Source organism: Catharus ustulatus, chromosome 1 (assembly GCF_009819885.2).
Source record: "Catharus ustulatus isolate bCatUst1 chromosome 1, bCatUst1.pri.v2, whole genome shotgun sequence".
NCBI lineage: Eukaryota > Metazoa > Chordata > Aves > Passeriformes > Turdidae > Catharus > Catharus ustulatus.
In genome coordinates, this window is record NC_046221.1 from 42,998,693 (window position 1) to 43,026,486 (window position 27,794).

Genomic DNA, 27,794 nt, shown 5'->3' on the forward strand with positions numbered 1-27,794 from the left:
CCTCTGTTTACAATGATAAATGTCAGTAAGTCTGTTTAAAATAGTGACTAATTATAATCTTCATGAGAGCATTTCCTAAGTACTAGGTCAGAAATTCTCAGTCACTTATGTCTTTGCTTTAGAGGTTGTACGACTGCAAGGCCTCCAGGAAGTGAGCAAAACTTGCACAATCAGGTATAAAGACCCCAAGGATACAAGGAAAGGTAGCGAGAAAGTAGATTAAGTAGATATATATCTACCTTTAAGGCAGTTCTCTCTCTTTATGGTATCATAATGAAAGCTTTGGATGCTGAAGGAAGGCAAACTCAAGGATAGGTTCAAGTCACCCAAGCTAAGCAATTGAGTATTTCTCACACTCCACACAAGGAAGAAGGTTGCCTGCCTGGGTTGGATTGTTTTCATGAACTGTAGGCTAGAAGCAAGATGATTTATCACCTTATTCCTCTCTTGTCTCTATCTATGCATTCTGCACCACAATGCTCACTAGCATCTTAACACCACACAGCAGGTAATGAGACAGCACTGGGATGGAAGAATTCAGCAATAAATTGCACAGGGCCGTGACATCACACAGGAAAGGTGTTTGAGCATTCCTATCACAGGAGCATATGGTTTTTTAACTAACAAGAGTCATTTTCACCTGACAGTGACAGTAAAGGTCATGTTCTGTTGTACCTGCTGGGTATAAAATTAAAAGAATTCACCTGGAGGACACAATCAAAATGAACTAGATCATCTCTCAGAATCAGAGTTTGCTTGGGGATTACTTAAAGGCTTTAGTCTGAATAGGTATGAGCTTATGCAGCTTTGATGACTCTGAAACTCTATCGACTCAGCAGAAACCTTAAGTCTATCAAAGTACGCCTGGAAAAGATTAAGTGTGTAAGAAAATCAGTAATCAAGACTTGTAGGCCAGGTTCTTTCAGGCAACAGTGTTGCATAATAAGGCCTAAGGAAAAAAAAAAAATTCAGTCAGGGAGAAGAGACTAAATATTTTAGCAGCTTTTAGTGACCTCCTTAGTTAGCTTTATTTTTTTACTTCCGTACCAAAGAATACACTGAAGAATTAACTGCTTGCATTCAAGTTCTCCCAGTTACACCAGTGTGAACCAGTGCTACAGAATTTTGATTCCCAAAAGCATTCTCGCGCAAGTTTATGGTCTTAGGAAAAACAAACAAAAACACTTAATAGATTTTAGAATTCAGTATTTCATAGTAAAAAAAAAAAATAAAGTGGGGATTCTCTTTATGCAATTGCTAATGTTCTGCTTTCTTTTCTCTCTTCTTGGCAGGTCCTCAAAAACCATTATCAAGTCAAAACAAAGACACTGATTTAACAGAAGATTATGTGGACACAGATTCAAGGACATGTACACTTCAAGTCATCTATCTCTTGACAGTTCACTTAAATCACATCAAGATCAAAAACAACCTTCAGGGACCCTGAAACCAGAAAGGAACTTTTCCTCGAAGGATGCTTTTCATCTCTGTTTCAAACCATTCTTTTCTGAAATAAAGTTATTTCAAATAGTTTAATTTAATGCACTTTATTAGATAAGTGCAAGGAGGGGGCTGCATTTTCTACAAGAAAATGGCAATTTTAAAAAAATCATGCTCCTTTATGAAACCAATCAGAATCTGGACATGGGAAAATCAGCATGCACCACAGGACAACTGTCAAAAGGCTCAATATTGGTTTTTTCCAAGAACCACTTTCACATCTCTTTCCAAGTAACCCTCTCACATTTCTGTTCTCACGATGGGAATGCTTCAGACACTGTCACACCGTGCCATCTCAGCAGCCTTGAGGGTACATCCTGCCCTGTAGTGAACCTACAGTAAGTAAGGGCAGGCTGAGGAGATTTCTGTGGAAGCACCCGAAGAAAATACAAACAGGCACCCCATTATCCAGAATTCTGCTGCTGCTGCTCCTTAGATCAACACTTGCTCTTGTTCTTAAGACCTGGAAGTGTAATTTATGCATGGGAAAATGCTAAACACCCTTCCTGAAAGCTCAAGGTCCAACTTCCAATATTATGGACAGATCCAGAACTGGGTGAACCGGAAAAACTGAGGTAACATGGGGACTGAAAGGCTCATGCCTGCAGAGCTCAGTGTAGCATCACACTGACATTTTAGGTTCATAAAACTTCCCACAGATTTTTTTTTTTAAAGCATGGAGAACTCTTTCCAGACTCAAAGAAAACCAGAGACTGAAATAAATCCACCTCAGCAGCATCCTTCCATAGAGAAAACTAGAAAAATTATTTTCACTGTAGCACTGTATAGTACTATTTTTATAAACAAATCTGTTTTGAGATTGAAATCTATTTAAAAAAAAGGAAGGAGGGCAAACCAAAACAACCAAGTTAGCTACACTGTCATTAACATTAAAAATTTAGGTTTATATATACCTCTTCTCCATGCCCAATTATTTTTTGTGTTGCTGTCTCCAGGACTGGATTTCTCTGAGAAGACTCAGGACCACCTCTTCGCATCCTTCTTCCTCCTTCTGACTGCAATACATTTTGCATCCTTTTTTTTAGGCAAAGAATTACAGTGCTTGAGGCTGTAAAAGCTCACAAGCTGCTAATTTCAACTTGCCTCTCTGAGAATGGTTAATTTTGCCTGCTTTGTATCATAATAAAACACCCAATGCACATGAAACAACACCCAAGGGAGCATGTGCTCACCTGATGACAGTGTCCTGTTATGCTGTTGGCCCACTTGATGCATGCTTTGCTGTAGTAGACTCAGGCATTCTCCAAGGCAGCTCAGGGTGGCAGCAGAGGTAGCTTTTAAAAGTAGCAAGTCCTGATCCAAGGCAGTAAGGGGTCCAGAATTTGGGAGAGCTTCAATGGCTTGTACAAGATTCTTCTGCTGTCCTTCAGCTTGGCTCATGATCTGTAAAGGTCCAAAAACATCTGCTATCATAGGTAATATCACTATGTAGCTGTTAAATTCTTATGAATTGAAATAGTGACTAAATGTGAAGAACTACCACAAATGAATGTTAATGTTCTGATCCAAACATACCATTTACTCACCTACAAAAACGAAGGGCTTGAGACTACCAAAGGCCTGTAAAAATGTCAAGACTATGTTAGAGAAAACAGCCTCTTAAAATAGTAGGTTCACAGTAGGTTTAATAGTGACTCATACTTTCTGAAGGTCTTTGTAAGGAAAAGCATGACAATTCTACTTCCTTCTCCATTATTAATTTAGGCTTTGATTTTCTTGCCTTTGTATGTGATCTGAGACACCCAAGGAAGCTACACTGTCCCTCCTCCTTTCCTACATAAAGGATCTCATTACAGTTTAAGAATGGGTATTATCCATTTCTCAAGCATTGTTAAGGAACTGTTTTACAAAATGCACAATTTTAAAGTTTACAGACATTAGCATAAGGAAGTAACTTAGAGTACTTATTTCATATCCAATATGAATACCAGCTGTCAGGCACAAAGTTAACCTCTTTATAGATTTTGGCCATCCAGATGAAGATGAAAAGGGTGCTTGTATAGCAGGTAAAAACAGTATTTGAGCAGGTTGCTCTTTAAGCAAATTGGCAAGCTTTCAAAATCCTAAAGCCAAAAGAAAAAGATGTTCAAAATTTCTCTCTCCATTTTTGCAGCCTGTAGGAAATCATATATGCTCATGACAAGTCTCTTACACTTACCTTGCAAAAAACTTACTGCAAAAACTTACAGGTTAACACTTGAGGTATCCAAAACTTTCAGAAAAATATATCTGAAGACATCATAATAAACAAAGACTCATCTTCATTTGTCCACACCACTGTACTGTAAAAATGTATTACGAACTTAATGACTTTTTAATCATGATTATATTTTCAAGTATTGTGTACTTCCTGCAACCTTCCTACACTACTGTAAATTGACTGATTAAAAAATACATGCTGAGTGCAGTGAAAAGCTAGAAAGGAAACTGAACTCTGAGGTGCAAATAACCATTCTTGCAAAAAAAAAAGACTAGAATTACAGAAGAAGCTGTTGTTGCAGTTCGTAAATTTAGCCAAATACCTTGCTAAAGGTTAACATGACATTTTAATAACCAACATATAAAACAGAGGCCAAAACTTCAGTAAAAGCCACAGACAGTTTTAATTCCCTTTGGCAGAAAACAAGATCTGTCAGAAGGTGACACAGACCCCTCCAATATGCAGCACCACAGAATCAATGTCAGGCAATGCTCTGCTTTCAGAAGTCACACAGCATGAACCTGAGCTCCACAGCATGGACAAGGCAGCTGCTTCAAAGATAAAACAACAAAAAAAAAAAAACCACGGACACACACTTATGCAAGTATTCTTCCTTCATGCAAAGAGCACAAGGAAACAGAAGGAATAGCCAGGAGAAAAATATGACCATCTCCCTGGAAGACTAAACAATATAATTGTACGGAAAACTGCTTCTCTCCTTTTCGCATCCTGCATAAGAGTGTGAAATTGAAAACTTGACTTTCTCATAGTTCACAGTGACAGAAATGTTCAATTTTCATTTCCAAGTGACTAGTTTTCGTACTTTTCTTCTTTTTTTTTTTTTTTTGAAACAGCTTATAAATTCAAGATCTGCTTCCATAAAAATAAAATTAAAAAAAAAACCAAAAGTAAAACTTCAAAAAACCTCAAACATTTTCACTTTCCCCTCCCCCTTAATAAAGGACTATATTCTTTTGTAGATAAGACAGGACCATAAGATCAGGGAGTTTAGAAAACATTTGGAAAATTAACTGAATGTTTTCAGCTATCACCTAGCCCAAATTTTACAGGCTTTTGTCAGCTGTATTCTTCCTAGATTAGGAGAAATTTCAATAAAATCAATTATTTATTCTACCTTCATCCAAAACAAGGTGTTTTCTAGCCGACCTAAGATAGCTTCAAAGCAGTCCTTTGATTCATCTTTTCCCTGCTACCTAGTTTCATGTTATAGTTGTGACACCAGCAGCTGGTCTACGGACCTGACACAACAGAAGACATCTGGAACTGCAACTTCTACATAGGATTCAAAGTATTAGAACTTGCTGAGCATTTACTGCTCAAACATGGATCAAAACCACACTCTTTAGGGTGCTAAATGCCCAGAACAAAGAAGAATCTCCTCTATTCTGAAGTGACAGATCAACTCTACGGCAAAATGGATACGGAAATTACAAACATTATTGAAATAACTGATTTTTTTACATGTTTGCTAATTTTTTTAAAGACCTTGAAGGAGGTTTCAGAAGAGCTGAAGTTCTACAGAGAGTAAATCAAGGAGGAGCTAATACCAAAAACATCAAAACATACAAGATGAAACTCTTTAAACACATTAACCCTTAACAAGACAGCCACTAAGTCATGCAGTTATAGCATCCTCCTCTGTCATACTGGTGGGTCTGTTTTTTGCTTTCTCCCAGGAGAGGAGAGGTAAAATGCTTGACTTACTAGCACTCTAAGCTCGTTTCAAAATCAGAATGAGAAGATTTGATTTTGAGAAAGGGAAGTTTTTAATTTTCCTTTCCCAAAGTGAAATAACTTGCCTTATTTTGAATTACTTTGCTTTTATATGGGGTTATTTTAGCACCTTACAATTCTCCATCCTTTCCACTCGCAAATACAGAATACAGATGCCGCCTCCGGGCGGGCTCTGCTCGGGGCTGTTGCGGGCTCGCACTTCTCGTTCCCCCTGCCCCCGTGCCCGGGGCAGCGCCGCCCAGCTTCTTGTTCTGCCCGCGCTCGGGCCAGCGGCACCTCCCTCCCTCCCCACGCGGCTCCTGCCGGTCGTGGCTGCCCACTCCCGCCCCTGCATTGCGACTCGGCGCTCCCGCAGCACCATCCCCCCATTGTGGCTCACACTTCCGGTTTGGCAAATTTCACAACTTTGTCCATATATAAGGCGCACCGGACTATAAGGCGCACTTCTGGGTTCAGGGGAAAAATTTAGTCAAAAGGGTGCACCTTATAGTCGTGAAATTACTGCAATTTCAAAATGTTCAGTAAGAGGAAGCCTCATCCAAGGAAGACACCAGCTCAAATGCATGGACTGCTGCTATCTCCATCTTCTGCCCAATGCAGGAGAACAAGCAGATGACATGTGATCCCTATTAACAGCTGCTCCTGAAGCGTGAAGGAGATTCAGACCTTTTAGTCAGTCAGAAACTCTTAGGTATTGCCCGTGTTCTTATAGTGCATTGACTTTGGCTGCCCACCACATCCCTTCCTTGGCTGAACAACATAAAGTTTGGGGGGGTCCAGATAAGGACAGGGAGGTCACTCAATTACCATCACAGGTAAAAGAGACTTAACTCAGGGAGATCAGTGTAATGAGAACCAATTTGAGCAAGGCAACGAAAAAATAAAACCAAATCTTACTTCTCCCCCACCCCTCCCTTCTTCCCAGACTTAATTTCATTCCCAGTTTCACTATCTCCTTCCCCAGAGCAGCACAGGGGGGCAGTTAGGGAGAGTCACAGCTTGTTCACCACACATTGTCTCTGCCATTCCATCCTCCTTGCTCTCCACCTGATCCAGGATGGGGTCCTTCCATGGTAAACAGTCCTCCATGCACTGCTCCAGCACAGGTCCCTCGCAGGGGGAGGTCCTGTCAGCAAACCCATGTCACGGTCCAGCCTCTTCCAGGCATGCATCTACTCCACAGGTTGCAGGTGGATCTCTGCTCACCATGGACTTCCATGGGCTGCAGAGGGACATCCTGCTTCACCATGGGCTACAGAGAAATCCCTGCTCCAGCATGTGGAGCACAACCTTCCCCTCCTTTGTCACTGGCCTTGGTGTCTGCACTTGTTTCTCTCTCATATTCACACTCCTCTCATATTCTCACTCCTCTCTTCTCTGTTGTTCTCTGCTGTTGAGCAGCAGTTTTCCCCCTGCCGCCTTAAATCTGTTATCCCAGAGGCTCTTCCACCATGGCCAATGGCTTGGCCAAGTGGAGTCCATCCTGGAGCCAGCTGGCCTTGGTTCTGTCCGACACAGGGCAGCTTCTGGCAGCTTCTCATAGAAGCCATGTCTGTGGCCCTTCTCATGCCAAAGCCTTGCCATGCAAAGCCAGTACAATTCTCCCGAACAACACTACAGGCAAAGAAACATGCCACTCAATAACCCTCTCATGAATATCAGAACACAAGAGGAAACATCTGTGATGTTTTCCTCTCCAGGTCATCCCCTCCCTACCACTTGCTCCAAAACAGACAATCCACAGCTTCTGTTGCTGCCTGCTTCCTTCTCTTCAGGAGGGCTGATCTACCATCCTGTGTGATTGCTTCCCCTATTTACCCCAGCCACAGCAACTGCTACCTACTCCTTTCACAGCTGGAACTGTACCTCCTGTTGTGAGCACATAGCCAACCACGATATAAGAGACGAAAAACTTATGCAAACACTTACTAAACAAATGGTAAGTAGAAATGACTAATTTTCAGGGTTATTTCTATAATATGTGGAAGATAAGCAGAAAAAGCCATGTGATACATACCCTAGGTTTGCAAAGAAATTTATTTCAGACACAATAAGATGAAAGAACATTCTTTCATGTGGTAAATAAGCTAAAATTAGTTATTAAAAATTAATTTAGGAAGTAAAAACTGAAGTGCTATTTTCCATGCCAAAAGAAAAAAATACAGGAATTCAACATTTTCTTAAAATACAAATGATACATTAATCTTTCCCATGCAGAGAAATCATCATACAAAATCTGAATGCCATTTTTGATTTAAGGCTTCAATTTGTTTCTGAAACTATAAAGAGAAAGGGAGAGATTCCAAACTATTAAGTATAATAATAAACAATCTCCATTCAAGGTTTTTCCTCCTATCTGACAAAAAAAAAATAAATAGAAACTTCAAAGGAAGAAAACTGAAAAGCCACACCTGAATGTAAGAGCATATGATTGCTTTTTATATTATTTTATTTTAAATGCTTTTGCTATCCAGACTCCAAGACTAACTTAAGGCATAAGTGTGTTTATCTTACAGACAATGGACAGCTGTGTATCATCAGAACATCTTTCTTTCTAGAATTACTGATCTACAGGATTTTGCCCAACTAACAAAAGCACATCACAACAACGGAAAGCAAACAGTAGCTTTACTGCCATCTCTAAAACTTCTCAATCCACAGCTGCTGCAGGGGCACCTCCCAAGACAGTGACTTCAGGTTCCTCAAAGCAAAGGAAGAATGACATCAGCTATATTACCTCAGAGGGCAAGCAGACACTCTCCCTTTTTCACAGGGGCCACATGGAGCTGGCCAAGAAAACAAGCAGCATCACCAATCTTGTCTTTCTACATAATGATTTAAATACTTCAGACCATCCTACCCTCCTTCTAGAATATAAAACACAAGAGAGATGCTTCAGACTGTGCCAGCCACAATCCAACCATATGAGCAATTTCAATATTAGTTTAAATTTAGTTTAGATGTTGTTTAAATAGTGTTGGTAACACAATTGAATCCTTTTACAGGCAGTATTAAATATGCCTACCCATGCATGAGGAAAAATCCAAAACACTCCAGAGAAAAAAGAAAATGTTCTTTTAGCACTGAAAAACCACAGAAATTCTGTATCACCAAGCTCCTCTGTGACATGCTAGAAATCATTCATGAGACATTCTGCTCCATCAGTTAATAACTCTTTCTCTACTGTAGTAATCTCTGCACACCATCGCCAGCAGCACGTGACCTGATGACTTATCTGTAGGCAATTCCTCTGAAAGATTTAATGCAGTGATTTTTTTTTTTAAATCCTTTCCATTATTGACTGCATGCAAGTTGAAAACAGTTATTAAAAACACAGGAAAATAAACAGCACAATAAAAAGTGCTTATACAAAAAATAGAGCATCTGTACAAAAAAACAGTTGTGTGGAAAAACCTTTAGACACTTAAACAGTAATAGAAATGCAACATGCATCACTTCTTTAAAACTGTAAGTCAAGCTGTCCTTGTGAGAAGTTTACTGCTTTTAAAGACCGGGAAATAGCCAGTTTGCTGCTGCACTCTTTTTTGGCAGGATTCAATTGCTTGGCGCTTCATTTGGGGTAGGTTTTACTAATATGAAAACACAATCTCTCTCTCTCTCTCTCTACATACACACACACTTCGTGGAAATATTAGTTTTTTGTTTTTTAGAAAATAGTACCAGAAAAATAACTTTTCAGAAAACATTGGGAAAGGACAGGAGGTGAGACCAGCTTTTCAAACTATTCTAGAATAAGTCACAAGTGATATATGCATCAGGACATTTAACCATTGTTAAACATGCAAATTTCACAGGGGTTTGGATTTTTTCTTTTATTTCATAGAAAACACCTTTTTTCTCAAAAGCAAATTAAGAACAGAAGAGTCCACACACATGAAATAAAAACTTTCTAAGTCACTATAAATGTGATATAGTGTGCTGCCACATGAACCTAATACAGTCATCAATTCTGACCTCGAGCAAGGACTCCTCTTGCAATCTTGACCTGTATTTCATCAACACCACAAATTGTCATATTGTAAAAATCAAAAGTTAAAACAGCCAGTATAAGTAGAATATATGTGTGTGTATATATACACACACATACATGTATCAAGAATATATCAAAATGTAAGATACTGATACCTGGAACTCCAGTGTCACTTAAGCAATCACACAGTCACTGGACACATTACCTGCCAATTCAGCTCATATTCACAAATCCAACACTATTTCCATTAAACTTGCCCACTTTTCACTATTTATTCTGAAAAGGAAAGAGCATCAACACACATGCAAGAAGCCTACTGTTAATCGTCAGCTGAGAAAATATTCCTCACCAATTGAGATGTCTGGTAAATGAAGGTAACTTGCACAAATGCAGTAAAAGCGAATGTATTTTTTTTATTTAATGCACTGTTGTTTTGAGTTAAGGATAACCACTGCAGAGCAACTGAACTGCCTTAACTACTGAAAAGCATTCTCAGGTTACTCAAGGTTATTTACTATGTTCACCTTACTACTTGACAAAAGAAATTTTCTGACGAGGATTCACAGACTTCACTCTTCAGTAAAGTCATGTAACAGATCTTTCAGTGGAATTCCATCTATAGCATGCAAGCTAGGAAGCCAAAATTACAGTTTAATATATAACTATGGTGAAATAACTAAGAACAGAGGTTGCTGCTGGAAGTACTCCAACAGCTAACAGAAATCTCTTATCAAGATGATTTTGCACTTCACCTTTTAAAGCATCACATGTAGAAACACGTGCAAGACCAGATGACCATATCTCTATGCTTTGCTTGCAATAAAACCTGACCTTCAGACCAAAAAGAACCTCCTTAAACTGTAAACAGGAAAGAATTCTACCCACAAAGCTTCAATCTGGAGTAAGACCCAGAGTAGCCTCTATGAACACTGTTATGCTAACGAAAATGTTTTAGGGAAGGATCCTAGAACATCAAGTGACAGACTTGGAAAGCATCTTGGAAATACGGAAACAGATAATGACACCCGTATCAGTAGTCCTTTCCTGATTACAGTAATTTCACGACTATAAGGCGCACCCTTTTGACTAAAATTTCCCTCGAACCCGGAAGTGCGCCTTATAGTCCGGTGCGCCTTATAATATCTACAAAGTTGCGAAATTTGCCAAACAGGAAGTGTGAGTTGTGAGCCGTGGGGGGAGCCAGCAGTGCCACGGCAGCCGGCTGGAGGCGGGCCCAGGGGCCCGTAGCACCGCCCCTGCTAGGTGGAGGCGGGCCTGGGGGCCAATGGCTGCCGGGTGGAGGCGGGGCCTCAGTCAGCAACCACGTGGGGGGAGCTGGGGGCGGAGCCTCGCTGCAAAAAAAAAGTGCACCTTATAGTCCGGTGCGCCTTATCTGATCTACAAAGTCACGAATTTTGCTGACTCCCGGGGGGTGCGCCTTATAATCTGGTGCGTCTTATGGTCATGAAATTACTGTACTGCTTCCCTCCCATTACCAGGACTAAGCACAAAATTCTCCATTATCATCACCTCAGGGTAGTAGCCAGCTTGACCTCAATTATTTTGACGAAGCAAACAATGAACATTAAAATTGGAATGACTTGTTATATAATAGTTATTAAGGCTCAGACACGTACATCCCATCAACAAAGCTTCAAAGCAAGTTAATTTTCATTTGGCATGTAATTTGCAGACAGAGACAGAAAAAGTGACAGAACAAACAGAACTGTACCTCTGACAATCAGGATGGAAGCTAATCACCAGGGCACATTTCTTCTCTTCAGTCCTTGCCTCTACTTTCACAATTCAATTTTTTCCCTCAAAGGAGAATGAAAACAAGCTCTCTCCACCCCATCTGTTATTTTGTTGTCTTTTCCCTAATCAGGAAGACACAATCTCTGTTACAGGAAAAACTGAAGTTGCCACATATCTTCATTGTCTCAGCTAACAAAACATTATTTCCTTTAGGGTTTTGTTTTGGCTTTATGAGCTCAGCCTTCTCACCATACGCTCCACAGGCTGGATGCTTCTGAGGAAAACCTTACAGAGTAAACATCAAATGTCATCACGCCTGAGTCTAAAAGCCAAGTCTAAGACAAACAGAAAACCAGGGAGTGGAGTAGGCAGGCTGGCTCAATTGCCAGTTGCTCTTACCAACCTGCTGCTGTCCCACTGGTTGTCATCAGCACCTCCTGGAGGCACAAGCTCTCCACAGACCTCAGCACTGGGTTTACTCTCCAGAGAGCAGCTCTTATTTACTTCTGTCATGAAAATTTTAAATTGACCAGTTAATTTTTTCATGTACTAAACATGAAACTATGCTCCTTTTTTCACACATTTGATTCCTATTTTATATCTTCAAATTCTGCAACTTGGATACTAACTGCATACCCTTACAATATAATTCTATTTTGCACAGACAACTTTCATTAATCATTTTATGAACTACAGACAACTTCTCATTGGCCTATTAGCATATTAATCACACCTGCAAGCTCCCTTGTTATTAGCTGCACAGCTACAACAGTAACACTTCATATTTTGTAGATCTGAATACTATTGCTTTAGTCCATGAAGTTACCAGATTTGGGGAAGACAGGAAAAGGAGGACGCAGGCCTTTTTTGCTGAATGGTTTAGAAGCCTTAAACATTCCATGCAGTGGCAGAGGAGGAAAGATTAATCTACCCTCCCAAGAAATTCTCAGTTGGTTGCGGCCGGCTCAGGTACATGAAAGGAAGTTCCTCTCTTCCTCCCTTAGGCAGAAACTCAGCAAGAAAGGGAGTTGACCTAACTTAACTACCTGTTTTACAAAAGCATCATTCTGTTCAGAGGAATGAAAAACAGCATATATTTAACAGATCTATCTCCAAACACCAAAAAGTATATGGTATCTGTAATTGCCAGTGTTCTCTGGGACTTCATGAAGACACTTTATTTGGATGCAAAACACTCTCAAGGACAATCTGAGTGTTCTAAGCTTCTAAAGAAGTGTGTTTCTTTTATCTAGGAAGCAGAGAGACACCAGAGAGAGTGCTCCACAGTCTTTGCAACACAAAGGGTCAGTAAAGAGGATCGAAGGAGTTCTGGCAGGATCCCTGAGAATGTCTCCAGAAATCTCAGCAAAACAGCCAACCCTACATCAAGCCAAAACAAATTGAATGCTTTCCTTTGCTACCTCCTTACCACACGTGACAACCCCAGACATAAGGTTAAATGCATTCTTTCTGTATTCAATCCGTCCTCACCTGAGAGATGAGCTACTGAATGATAGAAAGGCAACTGGGGGCTGGGGTGAGGAAAAGACCTGATGGCCATGCAGACAGGCTAGGACAAAAAATTCAGATTTTGCAAGCGAATATTTTAGTAGATAGACAAGCTTGGATTTTCTAAACTAGAGGACGTTTTTAGTCTTAATTAATACTCTGATATATATTCAGCTTTCTGTGAGTGAGCTTCATAATATACAGGAAGGGGAAAACTGGGAGGGAAGTTTTTCCTGTCTTTCTCCCAAAATCTTTCAATTACTCTGAGAATACCTTCTTACTGCCTAAGTCTGAAGAAGATCACTTCTTCCTCACAAAACAACACCAACTTCATTTTGTTTTCCCTGTGAAGGAGGAAGATTTACAAACAAACCAAAGTATTAAAATACTAGAGAAAAATAAAACTCCTCTTATAGTGTCAGGTGTCTAAGAGTATTTCACGGAGCCACCTTCACAAGTCACAAGACAAGAAGTGAAATCTTTTTAGAAAGAGCTGGTTGTCATAAGAAATACACAAGAAAGTATGTGATTCAGACAAATTGTATCAACGAGCACTGTGTTTTCCCACAAATCAGAGTGAGTAAGCTAATCTTCTGCAAAATCATCAGTATCAACCTAGCACTGGTCACTTTGCCACTGGAGGGAGATGTTGGGGAATCAGAGCATGTTGCAGGAGACATGACACTTTTACTCTTTTGCCTGTTGTGTTAGAGCTCCCTCTGAATCCTCCATATATCTGGGCAACACATGACATTTTGCACAAAAACTACTAAGTGCTGGGTTCCCTTGCAGGGATCCCTTTTCTTAAGTATTTTCTATTAACCATATCCTATTAATAGCCATCTCTTGAGATTTTGCATGTACTGTCAAATACTACTCAGTGGGAGCAGAGAGTTGGATCATGAGGAAAAATCACAGGGAAGAGAAAAAGCAGCTCCCGAGGCTGTTTCCCCCACCTCAAGTTGTTTTCAGTAATCCATAATCAATACAATTAGAGAAGCAAAAGGAAGCAGTGCACAAATTCAAGTAAATCTTGGATGCTGGCTGCCATCTAGCCAAGCAGGAACCACACTGTTCTATTTTAAACCACAGAATACAGCATTGAGAGCAGTTTATAAAAAGAACTTTGTGGGAAATCATTCTTATGCAATTTTACTATAAAAATTACCTTGCAAAGTCACTATTTTTAGTCACTAAACATTACTCATAAGCAGATGTTATTCTGTAGGCTCTTCTGAGTAGCAGGTTTTTTTACACTTCAGAAGGATCATTTTGCTGAAATCAACAGCTATAGCCCTGATCTGGAAAGCATATTTTGATTATCAGGAATTTAGGCTCATTTGTGAATTTCAAGCATTCCAAAGAGCTCCCACAATGTTGATGCTACAGCAATCACAGGAAAATTCCATCAATTTGCTGCAAAATAGGACACAATTGATAAAAGGTGAGGTTTGGACTTTGAGTAAAATTAGTCTCCAGAAGAGGAAAGGCCATGTTGAACATAAATTACACTTTTCAACATGAGTAGTTTCAAGGATGCAGAGGTTTCTGTCGGAACATCTGGTGCTGGAAAAAGTTACTCTGAATCTTGTAAAGTTATTATTATTATTCCATTCCACCTGGGAATATACAAACATACGTACTGTCACTCAGAGAAGTCCAATATCCCATACAGTATGCAAACTTCTGATGGAAAGTCACAGTACTTATTCCCTTTCCCAAGACTGCTTATAGATCCTTTCACTCCCCCACCAATCAGCCACTTAACTTATAGTGTTCAAGCATAAAACTGAATTTTGTTTCTGTCATTTAAAAAACTCTCATGTTTAGATATTACTTCCCCATCTTGCAGTCAATTCACCTCATGTTTTCTGAGAAATCAGTGAGCTGTCAGTATCAAGGCTATCTAATCCTGAGTGATTCAACATACACTACCATAATTTTGAGTAGTCATTTTGCGACACACCGGAACATGGCTGAACCACCTTTACACAGCAACTGTTCCACAAATCCATCTGTTTTGTTTCTGTCAGCCTAGACCTATCAATAAAACTGAAACTGGATAACTGGGGTTCTTGCAGAAAAACTGTAAGCAGTAATCCCAAAACATAGGAGATCCCACCAGAAAAATATGCTATGCGTAAGAATGTATGACTATGCTTCCTAGAAAGTGGCACAGGGATGAGAAAAATGCATGAATCTTAATAAAAATTAAAAATAACTCATCAGTGATAGATATGCATCTAGTACCTATAATATAACGCTACTTTAAAGCGTATGTCAAATTTGGGCAGATGTAGTTCAGGTTTGCTTGTTGGATGAGAGGTTGCTAGCCATCATCTTATTAGACTTTTTTTTAAAGTATACTGCCAAAAATCAGAACTGCAACCAAGAAGCAGGTAAGCAGCTGCTGAAAAGCACCTACGTAGCACAATTTCCAAAGCATTCAACATCTGCAAGACAAGCATTACACTAAGAACATGAGCAAAAGCTGTCAGAGATCAGGTCTTCATTAAATAACTAAGAGCTACAGTACTTACTGTTCACATTTGTTGCAAACTCAAAATGTTTCCTGTGTTTCTTGGAGTAGCATTCAGTACGTTACGTGTTACACAAGGAGTTGAAGATTATAGTAAGCCCTCAATAAAAGTTAGTATTTGAAACTTGGGCAGCCACCTAACATTACATTGTCATATATTACTACTGAGAACATTCAAAAATACCTTCTACTTAATTGAATAAAAGTAGCATGTAAGTGAGGGTTAACAAAATGGCCCATGTATCTTGGAAGCAGTAATTTGCATGAGAGAGTTGCAGAAGGTGCCCCTTGCTCCCCTTGTTCAGGGTTTCCTACACCAGCCAGCCACCCAGAAACCTGCACTGACAACAAGACCATGAGATGTGATACTCTCATCCAAGAAAAGATTTACTGAAGTATGCTTTCTTTAAAGTTTAATTTTCAAACTGAGAACTCTGATTTCAAACTTCTGCAGTATTTGTGCTATAATTGTGAAAGAAAACAACCCTGTTTTTTTCAAAAAATGCAGGTATGTGTATGATATGCTATGCTATTTTATACATGCACATAAAACAAAACAGTTGAATTTTGTACATAGAGCAGAATTAAGTGGTAGTTTTGAAGGTACACAGAAACTGGCGACTGAATTCCTTTCAAATGTAACCTCTCTCAGGATCCCTTGGGAACCTACCATTTACTTGAAATGTAATTAAATGTTTTAATAACTGTAAAGAATAATCTTGGCTTCTCTGCAATTGCTTAAGAAAATGAATGCTGCAGCAATTTCTAAACATAGTTGTCATACATACTGCATTATCTCTAATTTATAAATTGCCATTTATTAAATGATGGAAAATTATCATCTTTGCACATGCTCAACCACTGCTAAACTACAGGCTGAAAAAAAGCCATGTTTCTATAACTCGTATTTTTCAGGTTTGAAGGAGGGGGCTGGTAGAAGGAAATATCAGAAATAATGAGCTAGGTTCATTCTTGACATAACCTGTATGGACAAACAGAGTAATTTTGGTAGAACATTTGCTCTCTGATTCCCATAGCAACCTTAATTCTCCCTGCCTGGGTATCCGGAACCCAGGATGACTCAACCTTTACACGAATACTAAATTAAATGCACAGAACAAAGGGTAATTTAAGAAGATGCTACTTATATGCACTCTTAAGTGACCTCAAACATATTGCAAACACAAGGTAAAGGTTCAGAGATCAGAGAAGTATTCAGCTTATGTTTATGTAATGATAACAATTGGTTTATAGTATTAGAATAATTTCCATCTCCTCATCCCCAAAGTGAGACAGTTAATACTACTTACTGAATAATTTTTATAAGCACATGTACATTCACAACTTTGGGAGGTACTAGACTGAGACTGTCAGAGACTTAAACATCCCATTTACCTCCCTAGGAGACACATTTCTATTGATCTTAGCAGGACTAACTTGAGGTAGAATAAGCAGATATAGAAGAGGTATCTATAGACAAGACAAACACTTTACAAAAAAACTGCCTCAGAAGGCAACAAATAACTGCATCTGTTCTACATTATCTCAATTCTGTTTTTCTCTCTAAGGAGATGAAGGGCAGGCAATCACACAAACACTGCTGCCAGAAGAACATTTCTGTTGCTCACACTGGTATTTTCATATTGTTCAAGAATCACAGGTTTCTAGAACAGGGCCAATACCAATTCAGAAGAAAGTGCAGAGGTAATACCTGCAGCTGCCTCTTTTAGACTTCATGCTAGGTTTGAAACTGGTTTATACTGTTACAGATTTAATGCCTCTAAACAAATCATAATGGCTCCTGTTAAAAGCCAGCTAGGAGCAACCCTTTTGGTATCAATCAGCTCAGCTGCAACTGAGGCTGTTAAACGTACCTGTTTCACTAATGTGCATTACAACACTTCTCAAGTCAAAAAGTGTGCTAAGCACAGTTAAATAGTAGTAGCTGTAGTGTAACTTCCATCGTGTTCTGTGCCAAATAAATATCAACTACTGAGGCTTAAGGTCTCATTAAGTTTGTACTGACTTCAACAGACACAAAACTGACACAAAGGGTTTCTGCTGTCTTTACTTCTGCTTCACTCTTCTTCAAGCCAAGAAGTGCCCACTGCTTTCTGAGAAACAGCTTGTTCTACTTTAAGTTTTTTCCAAGTTCTTTTACATTACCTGTTTTAGAGTGAAGACATTCTTCCCTTTCTCAAACTCAGATAATTGAAGTGAAAATTTTCTTACAGTGAGTTTGCAGACAAATGGAAGTGTAATACATACAATCCCCATATAAAGTATAGATGCAGTGTTATGAGGATGTAACCTCTTCAGTAGCATTTCGCTTCCTGATTAGCATTCACCCATAGTTAAAGACTACTTATCTTGTATATATGATGATGTACTTGATAAAAGATGATCAATAGGATGAACCATTACTAATTTCTTATGTACAGTGGTGGATTGGAGAAAGTTATTTTAAATACAAGTCCAGGAAAAACTTCAGAGCTGTAACTAACAAAGGTAACTCCTCTGTATTCTCTCCCTTCCTTTTCCAAAATTGCCACCATCGTATTATTTCCTCAAATGAGCAGCATACAGGACACTTGGATTTCAAAACTGAAACAGTATAAACACATTCTGCAGTATCCACGAGAGATGAAATGCCCTGGCCAGTCCAACTGAGAAATCTGTCTAGAGTGTATTTACTACACTACTTTTGAAATGCAGGAAGACTCTAGTTAAAAGAATCAATCCCAAAATGCCACAAAGCAACTTTTTATACTAAAACTTACCTAGAAAGAAAAATTGACATGATTTTAGGTAACTAGTTATATACCTGACTAGCAAAGGCACAGCAACATAGACTTGAGCAATGCTACTGTAGCTGCAGTCCATGGTTATTACCTCTCCTCCAATTAAAGCACCCACATTACTAGGCCAGAAAGACTAAAGTCAGCACAGTTCAGCAGCCCGTCCTACCTCCATACCTTAGGTGAGTATGAGATCATTTTCATCTCCTAAAAGCAAATATTTGATTTATTACTCATGCAGACCTAAAGGTCGTCTTTGTTAAAAAAAGCAGCTCTCCCTGCACTCCAAAATCAAGGTGAGAACAGCCAGTGAAAGCAATGATTTAATATACAGCATTTCTCCCCACTTATACAATGTAATTTACCACAAAATTAGACACATACTTTCAAAAACACTTAAATTGTTAACAGGATTTTTAAATGTTCTTTGTGCATACTTCACATTGTCAAAGCATAATGTCTTCTTCCAGGAGCTGAATCCATTTTTTTCATGCACTCTTATTGCACAACCCCACAGAACTTCAACACTATGCCAAATATCTACAGCATTCTTTTTGCTAGGACTCACATTAGCCCTTATCCATTGACCTTTCCACGTACATACTTTCAGAGAAACAAAAGGACAAAAGAAATTGAAATAAAAAGCAAAACCTGATATTTTTCAAAGCTGCAAAGTAAAATCTGGCATAGGTCAAAAACCATCTAGATTTCTCCCACTATCAGCTTAAACATTTACTACAAAGTTTTTACATCAACAAGCAGCTTAGTGTATGTCTTCACATAAAGTTTACACATGTGAAAGTCCTTCAAGTCTGAATGTTTCCCCAAGTGGTTTAAGTACCACATCTCCTTTGTCATCTACAATGCTGCCTGTGCAGTGCTGTAATTCTGTGACCCACCAAACACTTCTCCACAGACAACAGCATCATTTTTGGACTAACAGTAGCAAGTCACAGCTCCTAACTTTGCTATCCAAATATTACAGTGACTTGAAGACATTCACTTCTCACTAGAAAAATCCTCAGAAATCATCTTAGATCCTTAAGAAATCATCCTTAGAATCATCTCTTTCTCCCAGCAACCACAAAATTGGACAATTGTAGCCTCACAAAATTGCTGTTAAACCTCACTCCATGAAGTCCTAGGTGTAAAATCCTAGATTTCCCCATATTGCAAGGAAGGAAGCAAAGAACTCTCACTTAGCTGCATAATTCCTGAAGAATCAAATAGTAACTGTTTAAATATGGAAGAGGACGTGCAAGAAGCAGTACAACTCATCTTACCAAAAAGCAGTCCTTTCCAAGTTCTAGAACTGCCCACTGGTACATAAAAGAGATATTACACTGGTAGTGGTCCCATGAAATCTGGATCTCCCTGTACCAAATGTTCAGAAACCCATGCTGATGGGCTTGATAGTCAGGCTATCAAAAGTTATAACAAACACATTTCGAAGTGATCCAAAAACCATTCACTGGCTTTTTTAAACTGTGGGAAGAAATATTTATCTGGATTTTTTCCAGTTTGATTTCTCAAAATGTTTGCAAACAATTAATATAAATTACTACAAAATCTTCACACACTTGGTCCTTTCTTGGTTCTTTAGCATCAATGGTACTAACACTGGCAGAGGTTGTACATGAGTCAGACACTCTCAGCCAAAATAAACACCATTCTGACCATTCTGTCACTATTATTTAGTTCAATGGCAGCTAAAATTTAATATAAAGTGTGACGTGGTCACTTGGCTCAACCTTCCAGATCATTTTAACCACCTACAGTAAAGAAATCTGAAAGCATAATTCTTATAAATTTCTAACAGGATAATAATATGCACAGTTTTAAAACAGAATTAAATGTCAAGACCACAGAGACTTAGGTTGCCATAAAATCACTTACTAAAAAATTAGCTCAAAGTACCGCTTTAACACTAAGTTATGGCCCAAATAAAGAGGTAGGATCTCTAATAATTCTGCATAAAGTGCAACATGATGCAGATCATTTCTCACAAGCTAATGTACGATTAATTTTAGTTTTAATGTAACATTCCATAAATCAGTGTGGACTGCACTATTAACACCAAGTTAATATAAGTAAAAATTTTATTTAAGAGAACAATATTAAATAGCATAAAAAATTACATGATGATGAAAAGTAATGCTCCTGAGCGCCTTTTCAATTCAACACTATAAAAAAGTAGGTCAAGTATTAAAACATAAATTTTTTATAGCAGTCAAAAGCTCCTTTGGCTCAATTTTAACTTACCAAAATACAGGAAAAAGGTGAAATTCCAATTTCACAACAGAAACACTTATTACATGCGTCATTTTGCAGACCTAAAAAGTTGTATTTACTACATTTATACAATTTTGCATGTCAGTTTGGTGTTAAATAAACCAGTTTGCTACAATTGGTTTCATTCTAAAATTCTCTCTGTTAAAAATAAAACTAAATTAACCAGAACAAACCCCAGAAGGAAACATTGTTTATTCTTACTGTGTTGTTTATTCTTACTATGAAGTGAAAAGAGGGGGAAAAGAACAATCAAGTATTACCAAATATCTTGCATTATATAAAATATAGGAGTATATTCTGCCCTATTTGCAACATGGAGATACACCTCACTTTTTTCTGAATAATATGGCCAGATCAAAGAAGTTCAGAATTGAATAGCAATTTCAAATTCAATACTCTCTCAGGAACATTGTCCAAGCCAGCAAACACCACATGTGCCCCTGTTTGCAGCATTACTGTTTTTCAAAGATCTCATATATAACACGGAAGCATTACCCTATCATAACACTGTTGTGAAATTTAAAACACACATGCTTCCTCTCATTTTCAGAAGCAGATCCACTTTTCCATTGATTCAACTACTGTATTTTTAAGGTGCAAAATTAACTATTGCAGTCCTATTCACAGAACAAATTTAAAAAATTATTTGCATGTCAAAGCTTCAATGGCATCACTCAATCAGACATTTATCTGTAATTTTTTTGCAGTCTCTTCCCTTCATCCAGATTATACCAAATAAATTTCAAATAAAAAGCAAAGATTTGGATGTTGAGGAAAGTATTAACTCTTTCTCACTGTACTTTTAGCTCCTATTTTTCATTGTTTCAGATAAAAAAACAAGACTAGAACAGATTTAAGCACACTCTTGTGAGAACTCTTGACATACCTCTTTATTGATAAATTTATCAAGTGAGGGATCTAACAGTCACTGATTGGGTCATATATAGAACAAAGATTTTTCTGGAAACACAGGTATCATATACCCAAGTCTATTGCATTCACTCTGGAAAAAGGGAGAGAAGAAAGTGGACAGAGCATGCTGTTGAAATAAAATCTGGTTCCTTAATCTGGAAAAAACAGATGTATCCTTTCACAAGACAGGAACAACATCAGTTAAGCAGCCACATTTTTACACAATACTTGGAAAGAGGGCAGAAGGTCAGGTTTCTCCACTGTTATACTCTTCTTTAGGAAGCAGCACACACACACAAAATATGCAATACATAAAAAGGTAAACTTCACACATCATCTTATGAAATTTGCTTATGCATCACTCATCTTAGTACCATTTTCTCTCCCTGAAAAGCACTCATTTCTTCCTGCCATTACTGTATCTTCAATGCCTGAAGGCTTTTTTTCATTATTATTGCAGCCCTCTAAAAGGAGCTGGTGCTGCAGCTGAGGTACCATTCACATCAAACAAAACAAAATAATTACCTTTCATCATTACAGACTGAAGTCCTGCAATAGTTACCTTTTTTGGAATGATACCACATTGCAATACACTGCAAACAAGTGAGTCAGCAATTCACTGGCCTTTTCTGCAGGGATGATACCTGACCTCTTACTCATTGTTTTACTATAGTTAGTATTTATTTCTTCCAGATGTAGTTCTTTGCAACTGATGGCTTTTTCCCTTCCCAATTTATTATGATCAGCACATACACTAACACTCTCTTTTAAATTGCTTTCAGCCTTACTCAGCTTCATTTGACAAAATTGCAACAGCTCCCACTGTTGATTTTATTAATAGGTTTAAGGTGCACTCTGAATTCAACCTATGAGAGCAAACACATTTAGTACGCTAGAAACAATCTGGGGGAGATGATTGGCAGACAAAGACAAGAGATTTTTATAAAAAATAAACAGATGTGTGTTTTCTATAACGGAAAGAAAATGTGGATGACATTCGGACAGTGAGTTCTTAATTTCTAACGTCATCTAGAAGAAAAACAAGCATTCCTCCTCAGGATATGCAATTTAAGCCTTCATTGAGAGCACATCCCAAAAATTTATTTAAATTCTTAACATGAAAGACAAACGAAAAAATAGTAAGGGATGAAAGATGAAAGTGTGCTCTGCGAAAATCTGCCATACTATTTAAGCTTAAAATTCTGTACTATTTTTGTTGTCTGGAAGACAGACTTAAATCAGCATGAGCTAAATTTCTTAAACACTGGTACAAACAGGCTTTTAAAAAAACAAGCTTTCATCTTTATTCTTTTCATGCACTTAATACAGACAAACCATTTTTCCTTTACAAGGACAGGAATATAAACTTGACACAAAGTTAAGACTACAGCAGTACAGCAACAAACTGCTGAGTGTGGGGAGCTACGCCTTCATTCACACATTCATCAGAGTTATTCAAGCAGGTTTTTTCCAGCTCTATATAAATGCTTCAGGGCCCACTTTCCAATCTGAAAGGTATTGCTGCACGCAGCTTCAAAGAGATTTTCCTCCAGTACCACAACATCACTGCAAAGTCTGGGAGCTGTTGGCAATCTACTTTGCTTTTCAGCATGTGCACACACCAATTTTCACATCAGCACAAAAAAATCTGTGAACACCTGACCTGATGCTGAACCAGACCTAAATCTCACCTCTCGTTCAGCAAGAGGATCAAAGCAAAGCAGTCGTACAGTCAGAAACAGAGAGAATCGTTAACTTGTCAGACTCAACTGTTTATTCTAAAGCAAAATAAGCACTTCCAAGTTATAGCAAAACAGCAGACGTTTCTCTCTTACCTCTCGGACTTCATGGAGTTGACCAGATCGCTGGCTCTTCGCTCTTCGAGCAGCTGCAGGCGATTTGTGATGTGTGATGGTTACAACAGTTGGTCCACTTTGATTCATGTGCTTCTGCCCACTCGGAGATGCAGAATTGACTGTCCCAGGTGGCAGCAGAGATGAGCTTCTACTTCGTGAGGATGAGATGCTCTAGAATAGGCAATAGGACTGTGGTATTAGCAACCTTTACACAAGTTATAATTTACAATGCAGGCTATACATTTGTATTGTTCTACTTTTCTCACAAACCTAAATCTGGAGGTGTAATTGATTCTTTCTGGACCATATGCATGGCTCAGCAGAGGTGTTCTCGGAAACATCAGAGCTATTGTCTTTGTCTCTTGGCTTTCTTGAAATTGGTCTTTGCAAAAATCTTCACAATTTTTACATAACAATATGCTGCTTAGCTCTTATAATTCTACTTTTTAGGAAAGCTTAGGAAAGATTTTGCAGAGTAACAACAATGCCAACACAAATATTTTTTATGAAACCACTGATCTACAATTCAAACTGGTGTTAATAGCAAGGAAGAAAAAAAATCTTAACACTTTCATTTGATGAACTTCTGAAACAGTGTAGTATTGTTTTCAACAATAGTATAGATAAGACATGCAGGTGCAGTGAGGTGCAATTTTGGCAAGGCCAATCCACACCAATTAAACACTAACATTTGAAACAAAACATGGCTTAAAGAAATGAATACATTTTGGAGTAAGCTTGGTTTAAACTCAATATACAAAAAAGGCCAGAAATAAATCTCCAAAAGTACCTGCAGCAGGAATATTTTTAACATTCAACCTACAAAATCAGTCAGGGCATTTGGTTTTTATCTAACCATCTGTCAGTGTTGCTGTCTCAGTTTGCTCTCCACAGACCTCAAACACAAGTTATCCTGGAGGTCTGTAGGACACCAATTCTCAATCAAGCTCAGATGGGCACCAGATCACCATGGGACATCATATATAAAAGTACAGTATAAGTTTTCCCCTTGTATTTGAACTGTTGATTGGATCTGTAAGGTTCAAACCAAAACACAGTAACTTTTACCTCATGAAACACAAACCAATTCAGAGAGTAACATTAAGCAGCACTTTAAGAGAGTGAAGAAAATACAGAGCCCCTTGAGTAAAACACCTTTCCACCTCTCCTTCAAACCCTGCACAAATAACAATGGCAACCTGCAACATAGCTAAGACAGTCACATCAACACGAGGTACTTCTCCTGAGTCTGTTGGTGAGTACATAAAAGTATTCCTTGGGTATAATCTCTTGTCTTATATCTTACAGGTCTCTTTTGCAATTCTGTGGTAATCTTAAAGCCAAGGTGAACAGGCTCCAACTAGCACTGCAGTTAAAGTCAGGTCACATTGACTGTAAAGGACAAAGCAGATTACTAGGCACTGCCAAGGAGGAGGATGGAAACAAGTAACGCAATCCTTCTGCCACTGCCACTCAAAACTAGACTTCAGACTTTTTGAAGGTTTAAAAAATGGGTTATCACATTGCCAGTGTGCAAAGAGCTACTAATCTCATAGAAATAATAATTATTCCATTGGTCTAGACTTAACATTTACAAATGCTTCCACGAATGATGGTCTGACTGTTTTTAAAATGAATATATTCTTTACTACCATGGCCAATAAGATTACAATAATATTAATTTGTTCAAAAATTATCTACCCAGGCTGATAAATCACAATTGCATTAAAACTGGATTTCACTCTAAGGCAAAAAAGCAGCACGAGGCATAATTTGTCAGAAGGGCATAGAAGGTTGCTAGTTTTATAATTCATTTTCCATTTGAAAGACCATGGCTTAGACATAACTACAATTAAAATAAGAGCCAGAGGAAAAGGTATTTGGGAGAAAGAAGGAAATGAGAGAAACTGAATTTCCTTTTTCAAACACGTATTCCAGCGATAAAGGGTATTCCTAGTATACAAGAGCAAAATATACTTCACTAATGTTTTTCCAACTAACTAGTACCAGAATACTTCTAAAGTAAATTTAAGGTTAAAGGAAGAACAAGATAATTTTTTTTTTAATTGAAAAAATAGGTTGATAGAAGTTATTTTTGTTTTAGAATTAAATCTTTTGAGATACACCTACATTTTAATATCATACTATCACAATAATAAAAATACACAGCTGCTACTCAAGATACAGCTAAACAGATCCAAAGATTCAGACAAACAGCAGCTATGTAAAATGGGGAGTTTTCCCATTAGTTTCTCTTAAAAGAAAACAATATTCTGTGAGAGGTAAAGTTTTACTATGTTTTGATTTTCTTGAGGGAGGGCTATAGATCTGCACATAACAAAAGTTAACACAAGACATGTATGGAAAAATCCATGCACTGGTTCAGACCGTGGGACCACTGCATTTCAGCTTTTCTTAAGTTTTGCCAAGGTATGTGGCAGCTTACATCACCTTCTGGTGAACAGTCATTTAAGGTATGGAATTTGGGGATCAGTGGAGCAGGAGAGAAAAATCAGAAAAAACAGCCCATCTCTAGTAGTGGGTGGTGCTCGAAAAGGCTGTCCTGCTATAGGGACCCCAGATAAACCCAAATCTCTACACACACACAGGTACCCAGCCTGGCAAGGGCTGCCCATGACCCACTGCCTGGTGTGCCTGACACTCAGCTCTGATGTAGGGCATGGCATGGAGCTTTGTAATCTCCAGGGAGAGATCACCTCTGCCACTGAGTCTCCTAGAGCCCTCTGCTTCCCCTTGCAGCACAGAAGAGTCACCAATCCTATGTAGCACACCCTGTCAGGGAGACTGGCAATCTGGAATTCGTACATATATAGTCTGTGCCAAGTATCAGAGCTAAATAATCCGCGATCAGCTCCTACATGTCTAGAAGCAAGTTCTCCTCACCTCTTTGTTTTCTGTCCCTTTATACCCTTTATCCATCTACAGTGACCCAACATTTCAGAAAATTCCATCAGACCACAATATAAATACTCCAGCATCTAAATTTGGGTTATTCTTTAGACGGCATCTGTAACATAAAAACTTTAAATGAGCTCCACACCAGGACCTCTGGCTACCCATGAAGCTACCTCTAGGCAAGGTCCCATGACAAACATATAAATTCACAACTTAAAACCTCCAAAATCAGTTACAGCCAGTATGCACGTGAATGTCTGCAGGAGGCAGTTTTTATAACCATTCAAAACCTTTTCAAGTTGGACTCCACTCCTCCACTGCCATAGAGATCAGCAGCAGAGTACTGTGCCTGCTGCATCCAAGAAAATGGGGGAAGCATCCAATTCCTTCTGACAGCTTCTTCCTGTCACTGCCAGAAGAGGACTCTCCAGGAACTGCACACTCAGTCCCCCTCAGGCACTTCTGAATTTTACAGCACATGTCAACACCTATGTCTCAGCCAAATACTTGACTCCTCTTTTGCAGAATTTCTTGAGATTAAACATTGGGAATGACAAGCATCCCTTTTGCATTGACACACAGCTGTGCAAAAATCAGAATTTTCAATTTCTGTTAAAATGTGAAAATCTATATGAAGTTTTCAATTGCTAAAAGCACTCTAATTATAAACCATACTACAACAGCCATTAAAGTCACTCTCACAGGAAATCAAAGCAATGACAGTAACTGATGGGCCTTTATGCCTAATCCCCCGCTCTTCCTCCAGCACTGCTTGTATGACTGATTTGCCCCTCTAATTATTATCATATGTAATTTTCTTTGGTCTCACTGCTTTCTGGCTCACAACTAAATAAATAAAAAGTCTGATGAAAGGAAGATGTAAGCTCTTCAACAATTAGTAATGCATAGTGCCAATAACGACTCAAGAAATTCACAGGCTGAAGCATCCCAAAAGGATTCCAATTTTCTTTCCTGAGGCTACATTTTACCATTGCACCAATATTTCACCTGCTAATAAAATGAAACCAATAAAAGAATAATAAAGAAGCTAATAAAAGATTAATTTGTAACTTGCAGTCATATGGGTTTTATGACCTAAAGTTAGCTAAAGGATGCTTAGCTAAAACAGATTTGGGTTAAGATTTTCATTTTAGTAGCCTGTCCATCCCCAAAATAAAAAAGCAGTGTAATGAATGCTTCCATTTGGATATCAAAAAGCCTAACAATTAAAATAATGGAATTTCAGAACAGTAAGTTTGAACGGTACTAATGTTTTCATGACTCATTCTCCCAGGAGATTTTCCTTCCTGTTCACAAAGAAGCTGAAGTGCTTTTCACCATGTACCAGAAGCAAACAATTTTGTTTATTTTGGAAAGCAAATGCAATGTTCCAGAGATCAATAAAATAATTTCTGAAGTGAATTGTCATATCTGCTTAAGGTTGATAATCATCATTTTCACAGGCACTGTGCCACAGATGTTGTTCTCAGAATAATAATTACCAAAATGACACTCCTTTACTCCTCTGCATATATACAGCAGAAAACCAACCCTTGCATGCAGCCTTAGAGCTACAGGAAGTCACATGCTATCAGAAAAGTAATTACAATTTTGAGACACCACCATTCAGTGTTTTAATTCCCATCTACATCTCTTCCAATGCATCCTAAGTAAACAAACACTGATAAAAGATAAACGTAGACACAGTTCTGCTCCATTTACATCATAATCATTTACAAATATTAAAATG

General features: G+C 38.4%; 1 protein-coding gene across 2 annotated transcripts in view; it reads right to left on the reverse strand.

Moving 5' to 3' along the window:
* The window catches only part of OSBPL10 (oxysterol binding protein like 10), a 121,588-nt gene that overhangs the window by 48,243 nt on the left and 45,551 nt on the right, over nt 1-27,794 (reverse strand). For both annotated transcript variants that reach the window (XM_042779885.1, XM_033077806.1), the window contains exons 4-5: nt 23,108-23,299; nt 2,694-2,904 (exon numbers count right to left, since the gene is read on the reverse strand). In XM_042779885.1, the coding sequence (XP_042635819.1) occupies nt 2,694-2,904; nt 23,108-23,299 (403 nt within the window). The remainder of the gene's footprint in view (nt 1-2,693; nt 2,905-23,107; nt 23,300-27,794) is intronic.